The sequence below is a fragment of the Suncus etruscus genome, chromosome 7 (assembly GCF_024139225.1).
Source record: "Suncus etruscus isolate mSunEtr1 chromosome 7, mSunEtr1.pri.cur, whole genome shotgun sequence".
Classification (NCBI taxonomy): Eukaryota; Metazoa; Chordata; class Mammalia; order Eulipotyphla; family Soricidae; genus Suncus; species Suncus etruscus.
The window spans coordinates 59,600,863-59,616,113 of NC_064854.1; the positions used below are offsets into that span (position 1 = coordinate 59,600,863).

At 43.8% G+C, this 15,251-nt stretch overlaps 1 protein-coding gene across 3 annotated transcripts in view; it reads left to right on the plus strand.

Moving 5' to 3' along the window:
* PRRC2C (proline rich coiled-coil 2C) overlaps positions 1-15,251 on the plus strand; it is a 55,530-nt gene that overhangs the window by 3,360 nt on the left and 36,919 nt on the right. For all 3 annotated transcript variants that reach the window (XM_049776379.1, XM_049776380.1, XM_049776381.1), the window contains exons 2-11: positions 1,454-1,631; positions 2,792-2,969; positions 4,419-4,528; positions 5,602-5,727; positions 6,680-6,909; positions 9,288-9,370; positions 9,919-10,052; positions 10,135-10,222; positions 11,590-11,734; positions 13,532-13,585. In XM_049776379.1, the coding sequence (XP_049632336.1) occupies positions 1,520-1,631; positions 2,792-2,969; positions 4,419-4,528; positions 5,602-5,727; positions 6,680-6,909; positions 9,288-9,370; positions 9,919-10,052; positions 10,135-10,222; positions 11,590-11,734; positions 13,532-13,585 (1,260 nt within the window). In that variant the 5' untranslated portion in view covers positions 1,454-1,519. The remainder of the gene's footprint in view (positions 1-1,453; positions 1,632-2,791; positions 2,970-4,418; positions 4,529-5,601; positions 5,728-6,679; positions 6,910-9,287; positions 9,371-9,918; positions 10,053-10,134; positions 10,223-11,589; positions 11,735-13,531; positions 13,586-15,251) is intronic.

Consider the following 15,251-nt stretch of genomic DNA (forward strand, 5'->3'; position numbering starts at 1 on the left):
CCTATTATGTGAATGTTGGAAATGTCACTACCACCTTACTAGGTTCCAGCCACTATTTTTTGTTTGTTTGTTTTTTGGGCCACACCCGGTGATGCTCAGGGATTACTCCTGGCTATTCAATCAGAAATAACCCCTGGCTTGGGGGGACCATATGGGACGTCGGGATTGTACCGCAGTCCATCCTAGGCTAGCACTGGCAAGGCAGACACCTTATCCCTTCACACAACCTCTCTGGTTCCATCCAGCCACTATTTTATAAGAGCTTTGCACATGTTAATGTGTAATAGAAGATAGATCCCATCAGTGAAGAATAAGTTTCAGAATAAGGACTGGAGCTATAGTACGGTGGGTAGGGCATTTGCATTGCATGTAGCCAACCTGGGTTTAATTCCCCTTGGCATTCCATATGGTTCTCTGAGCCATTACTCAGGAGTAACCCCTGAGCACCACTGTTCGGTCCAAAATTAAAAGGGGGAAGTCAGTTTTAGATCATAAAAGTGGTCATAGGTGCTCTAATATACATATGCTGCAAATATAAAAACATCACTTAAATGTTAGAGCTGGAGGGGCCGGAGGGATAGCACAGCGGTAGAGCATTTGCCTTGCATGCAGCCAGTGATGCAGGATGGATGGTGGTTTGAATCCCGTCACCCCATATGGGTCCCCATGCCTGCCAGGAGCTATGTCTGAGCACAGAGCCAGGAGTGCCACTTTCATTTTGTTTGGGGGCCACACCTGTAATGCTTAGGGATCACTCCTAATGAGCTTGGGTGCTGTGCTGAGAATCAAACTCCATTGGCCACCTGCAAGACTTTTGAGCCTATCTGCGGTACTAATCAGTCTAAAGTAAATAGTTTGAAAGGACTGATTGGGAAGTGGAAAGTAAAAGTGCTATAGGTTGTCCTGTAGCATTCATCTGCTGAATCAGTGGCAGACAGGTAGCTCTGGGAGAACAGTTGTTGCTCAAGAGGATTGGGTGGCTGCATTTCTGCCCTGGTTGTTTCGGCTTCCTTCTTCTCTAGAAGCTCAGTGCACATTACTGTTTCCAAGCACAGCCTGAGCTGTTCATTCTATCATTCTGATTAGACCACTAACAGATTTATTTATATTACACTTTGTTTTTAAAAAAAAAACAATTTTCGATGTTTTTGCCATAGTGCTTTTATATAGGAGAGGCATTTAACATATGGTGGTATTCTTAGCTTTACTGTATAGCAACAAATATGATCTGAGTCTTGCTGTCATTCTGACAGCTTCAGAATGCTGTAATTTGCACAGTTGTGACCTCTGCTGAATCTCTCTCTAGGTGGGTGTGTGATCTGGGTTTGAACCTGGTGATGCTGTCATTGAACCCAGGACTCCTGTACAACCTGTGATTCAGTTGGGTCAGCTGCCTCCACCTCTTGTCTTGATTTTTTTTGGTCACTCCTGGCTATTCATTTTCCCCCATCAGGTACATCTAAGGACTGGTTTTAAGGGACGTGGCTGGAGGTTTTGGACTCGATGAGTTTCCACCGAAATGTCGGAGAAGTCAGGCCAGAGCACAAAAGCAAAGGATGGGAAGAAGTATGCGACACTAAGTTTGTTTAATACGTACAAGGGGAAATCCTTAGAGACCCAGAAAACCACCGGTGAGTACAGTCAGCTCAAGCAGCATTTGAATTTTTCATGCTTTTGTTTTATTACAAATGGCCTAAGTTACTGCATGCAATAACTAGGACAAATCCTTGATTTAACCAGCATTTGTTGTAATATTAAGCTGTGTTTTTTATCTAAGGTAGGAGCTCTTAAGCAGCTTCTGCAGGGCTCGTTCCCTAACCCCTGTACTGTAACTCCAGTAAGCCAACATTAGTCTTTTCATATATGCGCATTTTTCAGTGTCTCTCCTGAAAAATGAGTGGGAAATCAGTGTTTTCAAAGAGAAACCCCATTTTGATCCATGAACCTAAAAGGCCTCTTACTCTGGTTATGGATGCAACATATGGGCTCTATGCTCCTTTGTTTCTTATGTCTTGAATCCAGTGTTTACAATGGGCAGGAAATGGCTGCAGTGTTTGTTATTGGGAGCATAAGCCAGCAAACTCTCCACATACTAGAATCTAGAATCTGAATGGAAAGACTGGGCTTTTTTGCACAGTAAGCCCTGAGCACCTTGCATGCAGCCAGTGATGCAGGATGGATGGTGGTTTGAATCCTGTCACCCATATGGGTCAGTGGCAGAGTACTTGTCTGACAGATGTGAGGTTACTGAGTTTCCTCCTCAACCCACAAAAAAAAGTCTGCATTTTTTTTTTAATTTAAAGTAGATTCCCTTAGTAAATGATAAAACTAGCATTATGATGTTTTCTTTCTTTTACTAGATTTTGTTAGTCACACATAGCTTAATGCTGCTGTCCTCTGAACTACCCAGGGGTGCTCAGAGAACCGTTAGAGACTGGGGATCAAGCCCTACCCTCTGTCTTCTGTATTCAGCCCCTTCCTTATCTCTGTCACAATGTATAGGGGTGTACAGTTGGGGTTTTGAAAGCCTATGTCTATTCAGAGAGTGTTTGTTATGGGTTGTTGGGCTCTGTCCAGTGGTGCTCGGGGCCCGGCCTGAATGAAGGCCTTCTGCATGGAAAGTGGGGGGGCCCTGGCCCATAGCTCGGTTTCTTCACATTCCTCCACTGGACTGGGTTGCAAGTAGGTGACTGTGTTTAAATCATGTCTTTTAAATTTTTAAAAGATTAGGAAATATCAAGTCAGGGCTTCAGTGGGGGTTTGAGTCAATGTTGATGTTTCTGACCTTTAGTTGCAGCTCGACATGGGTTACAGAGTCTTGGGAAAGTGGGTGTCTCACGGCGAATGCCTCCACCTGCCAACCTGCCGAGCCTCAAAGCAGAAAACAAAGGCAATGACCCAAATGTGAACATTGTTCCGAAAGATGGCACTGGGTGGGCATCAAAGCAGGAGCAGCATGAAGAAGAAAAGTGAGTCGGTTACTGGAAACTTGGCTTTGAATGTCTGTGCTCACTTGATGGTTGGGGTATCTGTGCAATTCATGTGCTCTGACAGCTCCTGTTGGGATTCTCAGTCAGCCGAGACTATGTGACCGAATTCTGGTCGAGCTTCCCTTACTTGATTTCAGATACCTCACCCCATCCCACCAAATCAGGCATGGCCTTTGGATATTTCTGAGTGGGTTGAGTTAGGTCATTTCTGTGTGTCTAATACTTACTGTAATAGTCTTGTTTTGGGGGCACAGCCTCCAGGGTTTAATGTCTGGGGGGTTACTTCTTGTGGTGCTTGGGAGACCATGTAATATTGGGGATTGATTTTGAACATCTTGTATACAGCTGGCTAAGCCACCTCTCCCACCCTCGTTGTCATATTTAGTGTTGAAGCTGGGAAAGACTAAATAATAGCCCCTTAGTCATCATCCAGCAAATGTTTGGCCTTCTGAGTATCAAGTACTATGCCGAACTTAGTTAAAATTGAATGAGTCTGCTAAGACTGGGCAGTCGGGGACCTGGTACTTTTTTGCCTGTATTTATTGCCAAGTTTTAGACTGTTGTTGATAAAGTTTGACTACTTGTCTTAAGCTTAGCAAGGACTGTTGTCTGCTTCTTAGCTGTAGAATTATTTTGTGGTAATAAGTCAACTACAAGTCTGAGTGCGCCTCGAAGGAATATTTGCATTTAGGTCTGTTAACTGCCTATTTAATCTAAAGCTTTAATCCGTTTCAAGCATTAAATCAAAGAGTTGACTCTTTGAAAAGGCATGTTTCACTCATGGAACCCTCATGCACTTTCTTGTTGCCTCTTTTTTGTCAGAGATGAGGCCAATATGACCTTCATGACTACTAGAATGAGAGCTTATGCCCTGGCCCTGGCTGCCAGTTCCTTCTCCCCTGTTATTCCTTATGTGGCTAGGGATCAAACTCAGAGACTTGCTCATGCAAAGATGTATTCTGCCACAGAGATACCTGCCCAACCCCTGTTCTGTTGTTTCTAATTATGCATTTCTGCCCATTCAAATAGATTTTTTTTTTTGGTTGGTTTTGGGGCCATATCCAATAACACTCAGGTTACCTGGCTCTGCTCTCAGAAATTACTCCTGGTAGGCTCGAGGGACCAGGTGGGATGCCAAGAATGAACCTAGGCCGACCATGCATAAGGCAAATGCCCTATCTGCTGTACCCTCAAATAGATTTTCTGTAGCTAAATTCAGGAATCTTTGTTTTCCCAATTGACAACAAGCAAAACTGCCTTCTTGGGTTATTCACTGGTAGAGATGAAAGAGGATAAAAAGAGCTTTAATTAATTTAAAAGAATGTTGAAGGAAAACAACACAATACACATCCAAAATAATTTGCAGATTGACCTTTGATATAATTTAAGAATACATATCTGAAATAATGGATTCATGTTTTTTTAAAGAACACCAGAAGCTCCACCAGCACAGCCAAAACCTGGGGTTGCAGCTCCCCCAGAAGTAGCGCCTGCTCCAAAATCATGGGCCAGTAACAAGCAAGGTGGGCAAGGAGATGGTAAGTGGACATGAGCTGGGGAACTGATTAGGCTTGGTGGTTACTGAACAGCCATGCAGGAGAGAAGGGGGAATCCTTATCTTTGGGTGAGTGTAGAACAATTTGGGGCCCTAATAAATAATTTTAAAAAGTTTCTTGGGTTCATTCAATTTGACTGTCTACATCCATTAACTATGCAGAGATAGGGACTTAAGGAACCCTTGAAGTACCATCTGCCACTGGTGACCAACCTGAACAACTAACTATAGAGAGAACCTTTGCTATAAGCTCTTGGAGACTTCAGAGTACCTAGTTTCTGTGTGAATTGGCAGAAACCATACATCAGTGCCCTGACTTCCTTTAGTCATCCTGCTTTTCCTGGGTGGAAAAGTAGTGGAAAACATAGGAATGAGTGGCTTCCTGGCAAAAGTTTACTTTTCCAGCTGAAAAGTAGGAAACTGAAACAATCTATGGGGGAACCCTCTATGTCCCTCAAACTAATTTAAGTCTCCAGAAGTATAAAAGTAAAAAGGCTGGCAGGAAGGTAGATGAGTGGACAAATAGTGAGTTACAGATAGTATCTGGGCAGTGAAAGCAGGTAAGCTGAGTGAAGGCATTTTTGCCTCATCTTGATCATTTCCATGGGCATTCACAAACTATGCCCAGTAAGGTTCAGGGTTATTAGAAAAGACATTTGGGGGTTCACAGTAAAGGATTAGGTGGAGGGAGGCCCAGAACTGGCTGCTTGAGAGATACTCCTGGCTCTGTGCTCAGGGGTCACTTCTGGAGGTGTGCTGGGGATGGAACCCAGACCCCTTCTGTAAAGTGTGTTCTGGACCCATGGACATCTCTCAGCCCTGGCCACAGCATCTTAACATCCTCTGGAAGAGTATCTGGCATCTATCTTGATTAGATTTCTCTCCTCGTGGCAGTTCCTTAACTTTCCTGAGCTTCTAATTCTGGATGAACTTACTGATATGAATAGCCACTACTGAAATGTGGCATAAATTTTTAGCCACAAAGAGAGAACTATTTGGGGAGGGTTATTTGAATCAACTTCAGCATATTTCATTGAATTTTTTTTAATACTGTAGGAATCCAGGTGAATAGTCATTTTCAGCAGGAATTTCCCAGCCTTCAGGCAGCTGGGGATCAGGAGAAAAAAGAGAAAGAAGCGAGTGATGACAACTATGGACCTGGCCCCAGTCTGCGCCCACCAAGTAAGAGAGCAGTCTAGGAGCTGCTTCCTACTTCCTGCTGCTTGCCTGGGTTTCACTTGAACAGCACTTAGTCGGAGAGCCAGGCCCACCCAGCTGGCTGTGGGCAATGCCCCTCCACTCAGCATTGCTTGTTGAAGAGCTGTGTTTCTTCTGGCACTGTATTACGGTGCTGCTGGAGTGAGCCTATTTTCTCCCACTGCTTCTCTGCTGCTGAGTAGACAAGGTGGTTTTTCTGGTTTCTTGTTTCTAGTTTTCACCAGTTACCTAGTGCTGCATAGTGAATTTGACAAGCTGAGGCAGACAGAGCTGATGTTTGATTTCTTTTAGTGTCTCAAGCTCAGGAGCATTGCAGACCCTTTAGCTAGATTCTCGGCCACAGGAACTCTCAGCAGAGGCACAGTGAAACCAACTTGACTGGCATCTTCCAGGGTCACTCTGTGGCCCCTTTATGTGTAGCCTGTTCACAGCCTGACCACCCCACCCCCAGGCAAAGGAAGGAAGGATAGATGACTCCTGCCTAGGATGGAAGACCAGTTTTCTTTGACTGGCATCATGCCTGCCTTTTCTCTAGATCCACTATGTGAGGGAGGGAAGAGGGAGGGTCAGCACAGGAAATGAACACAGGACATGGCTCAGCCCAGGCACTAGGGGCTCCTACTGTCTCTGTTCAGGTGACTGTGAACAGAATAACCGTGAAGTCAGTCCTCTCTTCCCCAAGTCCTGGTATTACCTATGCTGGCACCTTTAGGCCTAACCCTTTGCTTTTGAAGCCACTGTGTCCTTGAAAGCATCAGAAAGGACTAGATTCTGTCACTTCTTTTTGAGCTTATGTGTTCCTGAACCACACTTGGCTTGGTTTACTCCTTCCTCCTCCTTCCCTCTTCCCTTCCTTTCCTCCTTTTCCTTCCTCCTTTTCTTTCTCTTCCCCCATCTAATTTTTTTTCCTTGCCAGATGTTACTTGTTGGAGGGACGGTGGTAAGTCTGCTGGCCCACCTTCAGCATCTGATCAAGATGAAAAACTCACTGGCCAGGAGGAAAGTCTGTCTGGGCCTTCAGAACAAAGTGACATCCTCAAAGTGGTGGAGAAGAGGATTGCCTGCGGCCCTCCACAGGCCAAGCTTAATGGTCAGCAGACTGGTTTGGCCCAGCACCGCGCTGCGCTGCCGCCCTATGGAAGCCTGGTGAGTGAAGCTTTCTGTTGGGTCAGCTCTGCCAGTTTTGCTATTAGATGCTGCCCCTGTGGTCATTGTACCCTTCTTTCCCCCTGACACATATCTGTTTGTTTGTTTGTTTGTTTGTTTAATGGGGGGTCACACTTGGCAGCATTCAGGGCTCTGCACTTGGATCATGCCAGGCATTGAATCCCAGGTTGGCATTGTGCAAGGCAAATACTATTTGGGGCCCTACTGTCTTGTTGGCACTCTTTGACAATAGCAGTATAGTTCCATATAATGACACACCCACAATTTTTTTAAAGAGGTAAAATTATGTAAAATCTACAGCAATTATGCGCCTGGAGAGATAGCACAGCGGTGTTTGCCTTGCAACAGCCGATTCAGGACCAAAGGTGATTGGTTCGAATCCCGGTGTCCCATATGGTTCCCCGTGCCTGCCAGGAGCTATTTCTGAGCAGACAGCCAGGAGTAATCCCTGAGCAATGCCGGGTGTGGCCCAAAAGCAAAAAAAAAAAAAAAGTCTACAGCAATTATGCAGTGAAATATAGTATTTACAGTTTTTGATTAGGAATGCAGGAAATCACAGGAGTATCTGCAAACCCTGTGTTTTTGTTGCTGTAGCAATCATGGTGTTTTCATAGTGCAGTATGTTTTAGATACTGCTAACAATCCTTTGGGTAGGCCTCTTGGGGGCATTTTTTGGGGCCACATCCAGTTGTGTTGAGTGGAGTGGTTCTTATGCTTCTGCTCTATAGGTCACTCTGCAACTCACTCTGAGGATCATGCAGGCCAGGCATGGCCTTCACCCCTTTACTCCTGGGCTCACTCTGGTCATTCATGACTTAATAAGGAAACCTGCACACCACCAGTTCAGATTTACCTTTTAAATATTCTGGTAGCAATTTCCAAAGAATTTTTCACTGGTTGCTGTACTCTGTTTGCAATGATACACTTCAACTGCCATAGGATTTACCAGATTGCACTGCAACTTGGAGTCGTTCATGGCCTCAGAAGGCCAACATCTATTTCAGGTCTGAAACAGTGATTCATATGGATCTTTGTTTTTTGTTTGTTTGTTTGTTTCCAGATGGACCTTTGTTTTTTTATTTAGCAGATACTTTTCTGTTTGTTTGTGTTATGTTTTTGGGTCACACCCGGTGGCGCTCTGTTACTCCTGGCTTTGTGCTCAGAAATAGCCCCTGGCAGGCTTGGGGGGGGGGGGACCATATGGGATGCGGGGAATCAAACCACTGTGTCCTGGGCTGGCTGTGTGCACGGCAAACTCCCTACCGCTATGCTATGTCTCCACCCCCAATTTAGCAGATACTTTTAAGCACATAAAATAGAAATGATAGTTTGAACTTTATTTTATCTAGATACATTGGGTTTATTTTAAAAGAAATGTCTGTGGGGAAAAGCAACAATACTGTTATTGTACCCTGGAAGTAGGGTTGTTCTTTGGTTTTTGGTTTTGGTTTGGTTTTGGTTTGTTTTGTTTTGTTTTGTTTTTTGTTTTGTTTTGGGCAGCACTTAAAGGTTACTCCTGGCTCTTCGCTCAGAAGTCCCTCCTGGCAGGCTCGGGGGACCATATGGGATGCCAGGATTCAAACCGCGTCCTTCTGCATGCAAGGCAAATGCCTTACCCCCATCTATCTCTCCGGCCTCAACGTTGATTTTTTTTTTAATTCCAGTTTCTTTGAATGCTTCATGATTAGGATCCCCACATAACATTTCTTCCCTTGTGTTGGTTGATATTTCAAGAACCTTGTTGTTTATGTGAATTTCAACTCTAGTTTATCTCTTACACATTATCTGTAATCTGTAATTTAGGGAATTTTCTCATAGTCTGACTTAATTTATTTCACCATTGTAGTTTCATTTAATATGTACTTCTTACCATATGTATTTCCCATAAACTGATCGTAGATTTGATGCCTTGGGGGGGGGTTGGGTCACACCCGGCAGCGCTTAGGGGTTACTCCTGGCTCTATGCTCAGAAATCGCCCCCTGGCAGGCATAGGAGATCATATGGGATGCCGGGATTTGAACCACCATCCTTCTGCATGAACCTATCTATCTTCCTACCTCCATGCTATCTCTCCGGCCCCGATTTGATCCCTTTTTTATTTTTCTCAGCCCACTTTGAAATTATATGAAGATTATTTAGTTTAGATAAATGTATATTTCAGAGAGCTGAGGCCCTTGATGAACCACGTGGTGGAGTTGGGTGATCAGGGCTCTTCTACATCATGATTCTGAGTATTCTTTTGTAGCTAGTGATGTCAGACTGAGCCAGTTATATATTTATATATATTTTTTTTTTTTTTTTTGTCTTTTTACATTGCTCCTAAATGTATCTATTACTGTTTGTCTTCTTCGTTCAGATGTTTCAGCAGTATCCAAAGATGGCATATCCTCCACTCCATGGTTCTTTGAGGTTCCCACCATCTCTGTCTGATGCAAACAAGTAAGACTCCATATTGACAACTCTGTGGCACATGCATACAGCATGCACACATTCATACACACAATCACTCATCAGGATTTCCTGTTAAGTTTGTTGTGAGGGATGTACTTCTGTTGGTAAATTCCCATTAATGGACCAGCAGACTTATAAAGTAAAAACTGAGATCTGTGGGTGTAAAACTTGATGGCACATTTCTCCCTCTTCCTTGTGTTGAAGATAATTTTTTGTTTACTATGAAACTAGAGTATCCTCCCAAATGATGGGTTTTTCTTAAAGTTACTTTTTCAAGATTAATACCAGTTTTAAAAAAAGATAACCAAGTTATTCTTTGCATACATGGTCTCACTATAAATCATTGAGAATGAAAATTTATGTTGGCTATTAAACACTTGAAGAATTAGGAAATGGCCTACATGTCTGTGTCATTCACAATTTCTGGTGTCTCATTTGGCATCACTTCCATGTTGTAAAGTATTGCGCAGTTAATGAATTTGGTGCTTTCAATAGTTCCTGCCTGAACACTTTCCCTTTTAAATCTTGGTTGATAGGAGCATTCGAGGAAGAGGCCCACCTCCCTCCTGGGCTGTGGAGCCTGAGCGCCCATCCATCCTCAGTGCCTCTGAGTTGAAGGAGCTTGATAAATTTGACAACCTGGATGCCGAGGCTGACGAGGGCTGGGCAGGTAAGCGGCCAAAATAGTTGCAAACTTTCCAGCTTCATATGTATTTGAACAAATAATTTGAGAGTTTTGCTTCCTTTGACAGGTGCTCAGATGGAAGTAGATTACACAGAGCAGCTGAATTTCAGTGATGATGACGAGCAAGGAAGCAGTAGCCCTAAGGAGAGTGGCAGGTGGGTTAACGTTTACGAATCAGCTCGTGGCAGCATTGTGTTATGGCCGTCCCTCCTTATTCTGTCCACACTGCTGGGGAGAAACATTACTGTATCAGTCAGGGGGTTCAGGATCCTTTGTAAAATCGGTAGTTTTGGGTGGTGGGATTTTTGGCCATGCCCAGCTGTGCTACTCTGAGCTCAGGGATCACTACTGGCAGGGAACTATATATATGATGCTAGGAAGCAGGCAACGTGTCAGGCAAGTGCGCAACCCACTGCTCTATGGCTCTAACCCCTGGTATATATTTTTAAAAATGTGTCTGACTTTTCTTTTTCTTTTTTTTTTCTTTTTTTTTTTTTTTTTGCTATACCTGACAGTGTTTAGGGGTTACTCCTAGCACTGCACTCAGAAATAGCTCCTGGAAGGCTCAGGGGACTTCCTGGGATGCCGGGGTCCATCCTGGGTCATCTGTGTGTAAGGCAAGGCAAACATTCTACTGCTGTGCTATCACTCCAGCCCACGTGCCTGACATTTAATTGAATCAACAAGGACCACTTACTCCTGTTATTTGCTAAACCCCATCTGGATTTGTAGAATTGGAGAATATTACTTGAGTTACTGATTCTTTAAGTCCTTTTTATTCTAATTGTGCTAGCATCATTATGGTCTAGGGAACTACAGACACCCAAAATAAATGAATTATGTAGCATCAAAATTATTATGTAGATTCGAGATAAGCAGAAATTTGCTGGCTCATCTGGTGGTGGTTTCAGTGTGTCACTGCACTGCCCTGTGTTTTCTTTATTCTTGTCAGATGGCTGCAATTTCTTGTGACTTAAAAATACTGTGGTTTTTGTTGTTGTTGTTGTTGTTTGATTTTAATTTTTCAGTTTTTGTTCTTGAAGTAGAATGAAATGGGATGCTTCATAGTGAGTGTTCCCTCTAAGTTGCCAGGTTGCATGTGTATGAGACCTTAAGGTTTGGAGGTACAAGGCTAGCAGGCAGGGCTCAGAACTCTTGGGGCCATACCCTATTATGGAATCTGACACTGCAGCATGGTTAGTACTTGAAAGGGGGAGACGGGATGTTCAGGAATTTGTGGGCTAATCATTCTTTGTAGGTTGCATCTCACATGTGTATGGTCATATTGGACAGCTAGCTGCTGGATTGTGATTATCAGACCAAACATTTCCCAGCATGTTCTCTAAAGATCTGTGGTACAAGTGCTGAGTGAATCAATTACCACCAAGCATCAGTCATGTGCATTGATCCATTTGTCCTGTCAAAACCATATGGAAATGTCATTTGTTTACATGGACCTACTTTATTGTCTAGCACTGTAGTTCATCCACTTTCTTGTTTTCCCTGGATTTTGATTCTTCAGTGAGGAACAAGGTTCAAAGGCTTCTGAAAACAGTGAAAGCCAGAAAGAAGCAGATGAAACGTCTAATACGAAAGCATCTTCTCAAGCACTTGCTCAGCCTTCAGTAACAAAAGGTCCTCCTGGGAAAGGCCCTCCATTCACTCAGGTTGGTTGGACACTTGCATGCCCTTTCCATGCTTCTTTGGCTAGTATGCAATCCAGGAAGGAGATAGGTGGCTTAGAAAGGCAGCAAGGTGGGGGCTTTTTCTTAAATAACTCAAAATCTGAGCCACTGTCTTATTGTTTATTAATAAGTCATCAATAGAGCAGCTATGGACAGATAGATGGAGGGACCATTCGCTCAGCTCAGGATGGTTGGCCTTAGTTCTTGTTCACTGGCACAGGTGAAAGAACCGGTCATTTTTGGGAGGGAAGGGTCACTTGGGCACATGTAAAGTGGAGGTGTGTGAAAGCCTGGAACATTCAGGGATACAGTAATTTTGAGATGAACAAAGGAGTAAGATGTCTGTAGAAACCGCTGCTGCATCTTTATGCTGTGTGCATGTGTGTGGTTAGGACACAGATTAGCCATTGTAGAAAACACTGAATTCTGAAGAATATTTTCAAACTTTATTTTTTTAAAAAACAGTTTTTTGTTGTTTGTTTGGTTTGGTTTTTGGGCCACACCCGGCAACGCTTAGGGGCTTCTGCTGACTGCTCAGAAATAACTCCTGGCAGGCTCAGGGGACCATATGGGATGCCGGGTCTATCCCAGGTTGGCCACGTTCAAGGTGAACACTGCTGTCTCTCCTGCCCCTGTAAAGCCATTTTTGTGTAACTTCCTAGCATACAGGAGATTGGTAATTTTTTTTCTTAAGAAGTAATAGATTAGGCCCGGAGAGATAGCACAGCGGCGTTTGCCTTGCAAGCAGCCAATCTAGGACCAAAGGTGGTTGGTCCCCCGTGCCTGCCAGGAGCTATTTCTGAGCAGACAGCCAGGAGTAACCCCTGAGCACCGCTGGGTGTGACCCAAAAAAAAAAAACCAAAAAAAAAAAAAAAGTAATAGATTAATATAAATAATCAATAGTAGGTGAATATCAAATATCATAAATTACATACATAAATTACACCCTGATTTTTTTTTTTTGCTGGGTTTTTTTTTTTTTTTTTTTTTTTTTTGTTCTCAGAGTTCATTTGACACTAACCTTGTAACCATGAAGGAGTGATTTTGTAGATTGTAAAGGTACTTTATAGTAAGTGGTGAACTTTATTAAAGAGAAAAAAGGACAAAGATGTAGTGTGTTTTCGTAATTGTTTTTGCCAGTCGTCCCACCTGGATCTTCCAGGAGGGGGCAATTAAGGAGAAAATAAAGAGCTTGTTGGTGAGGCGAGAGGAGGCTTTTTGACAGAGCAGATTGCTGGCTCGGTTGTTGTTTTGGAGTTGGCATCAGAACTGTTAAAAGACTCATTGCCAAACTTTTGTCCCCCAACCTTTGTATCCGTCTGGATTATTTGCTGCGGAGAATTATCACTTAGGTTTCCCCAAAAGGGGGGACTTAAGAATGGGAATTAATCTCTCATTCTGGGAGATATTTCTGGATTCAAAAATCACCAACAAGGGGTTCAACATCCCCCAACACAAAGACATAAAAGGCTACTTTCTGGGGCCGGAGAGATAGCACAGCGGCGTTTGCCTTGCAAGCAGCCGACCCAGGACCTTAGGTGGTTGGTTCGAATCCCAGCGTCCCATATGGTCCCACGTGCCTGCCAAGAGGGATTTCTGAGCATAGGATAGCCAGGAGTAACCCCTGAGCGCCACCGGGTGTGGCCCAAAAAATAAAAATAAATAAATAAAAGGTTACTTTCTGTAACCTTGAGTTCCAAATTTAAAAAAATTCACATATTCACAAGTATTTCTAGTTATAATAAACACTATCTGATTCTACAATTTTGTGTATATAGGAGCGTGGTTCCTCGTCACACCTGTCACCGCCTCCCAAGTTGCTTGCACAGCAGGTATGTACCATCTGTGTTCATGCAGATATGAAGTAAGTTACACATCCTGCAGTGCTCTGGGTGCCATGTGGTGCACACAAGGATCAATCCTGGGCCTCCTATGTGCAAAGCATGCGCTTACACTGTGATTTTGTCTCTAACCTTTGCATCGAACCATTATTTTTTGTTTCATTAGGATTTCAACTGCTTCTATTTTCAGACCTTTTTTCTTCCCATTAGCTTTCAGGTCACCTTATTTATTTATTTATTTATTTATCTATTTATTTATTTGTCACACCCAGCAGTGTTCATGGGGTACTCCTGGCTCTGTGCTCAGGAATTATCCCTGGGCAGCTCAGGGGACTAAATGGGATGCTGGGGATCAAACCCAGGTCAGTCACATACAGGGCAAATGCCCTATCCACTGTGATAACTTTCTGGCCCCATCAGGTCAGCCTTTTTAAAGCAGATCTTTCCTCCTTTGTGCTTGGTGTCCATCCCTTTTTTCTTGTCGTTGCAAAGTCACTGGCAGTGAATTTAGACGTGGCAGTGATGGGACATTTACTCAAGCCCAGATGTTCTTCCCACTCAACTGCATATTCCATAGAGCCTTTCTGGGTACTTTGTGGACTGGGTTGTGCTCCACAGCCAGGTGGTATTTAGGAAGGTCTCCTTTGGCCTGTCAGATGGCTTTTCCCTTTAATTGAATGTTGGTTCCCTCTGGGCTTATGTGCTTGTCCTCTTGGAACTATGTGTGGGTATCTTTTTTTCCTGGCAACCTGCTGCTGCAACAGACATGCCCCAGATTACATTGTTTCCTAATTAGATTATGAAAGTAATGTTGACAGTGCATAATTTTACTGAGCAAACAGTATGAGCAGTAATGTCTGGCACAATAAATAGATACATGCTCAGTAAATATAAGGTGACTTGAGTATTTGGTCTTAGTTGGAAATGTATCTAGATTAAATATTTCCTTCTTTTCTGGTTTGTATCTTTTTATTTATTTATTTGTTTGTTTATTTATTTATTTATTTATTTTTGGTTTTTGGGCCACACCTGGTGATGCTCAGGGGTTACTCCTGGCTATGCGGTCAGAAGTCACTCCTGGCTTGGGGGACCATATGGGACACCGGGGGATCGAACCACGGTCCATCCAAGGCTAGCGCAGGCAAGGCAGGCACCTTACCTCTAGCGCCACTGCCCGGTCCCTCTGGTTTGTATCTTTTTTTTGTTGTTTTTTTTTTTGTTTTGTTTTTGGGTCTCACCCGGCAGTGCTCAGGGGTTACTCCTGGCTCCACGCTCAGAAGTCGCTCCTGGCAGGCTCAGGGGACCATATGGGACGCCGGGATTCGAACCGATGACGACCTGCATGAGAGGCAAACACCTTACCTCCATGCTATCTCTCCGGCCCCTCTGGTTTTTTTTTTTTTTTTTTTTTTTTTGGTTTTTGGGCCACACCCGTTTGACGCTCAGGGGTTACTCCTGGCTATGTGCTCAGAAATCGCCCCTGGCTTGGGGGGACCATATGGGACGCCGGGGGATCGAACCGCGGTCCTTCCTTGGCTAGCGCTTGCAAGGCAGACACCTTACCTCCAGCGCCACCTACCCGGCCCCTCTGGTTTGTATCTTAAAGTGAATATTTTATTAGGCTTTTTGATCTGGAAGCTGGTGTAGGGGGTTCTTC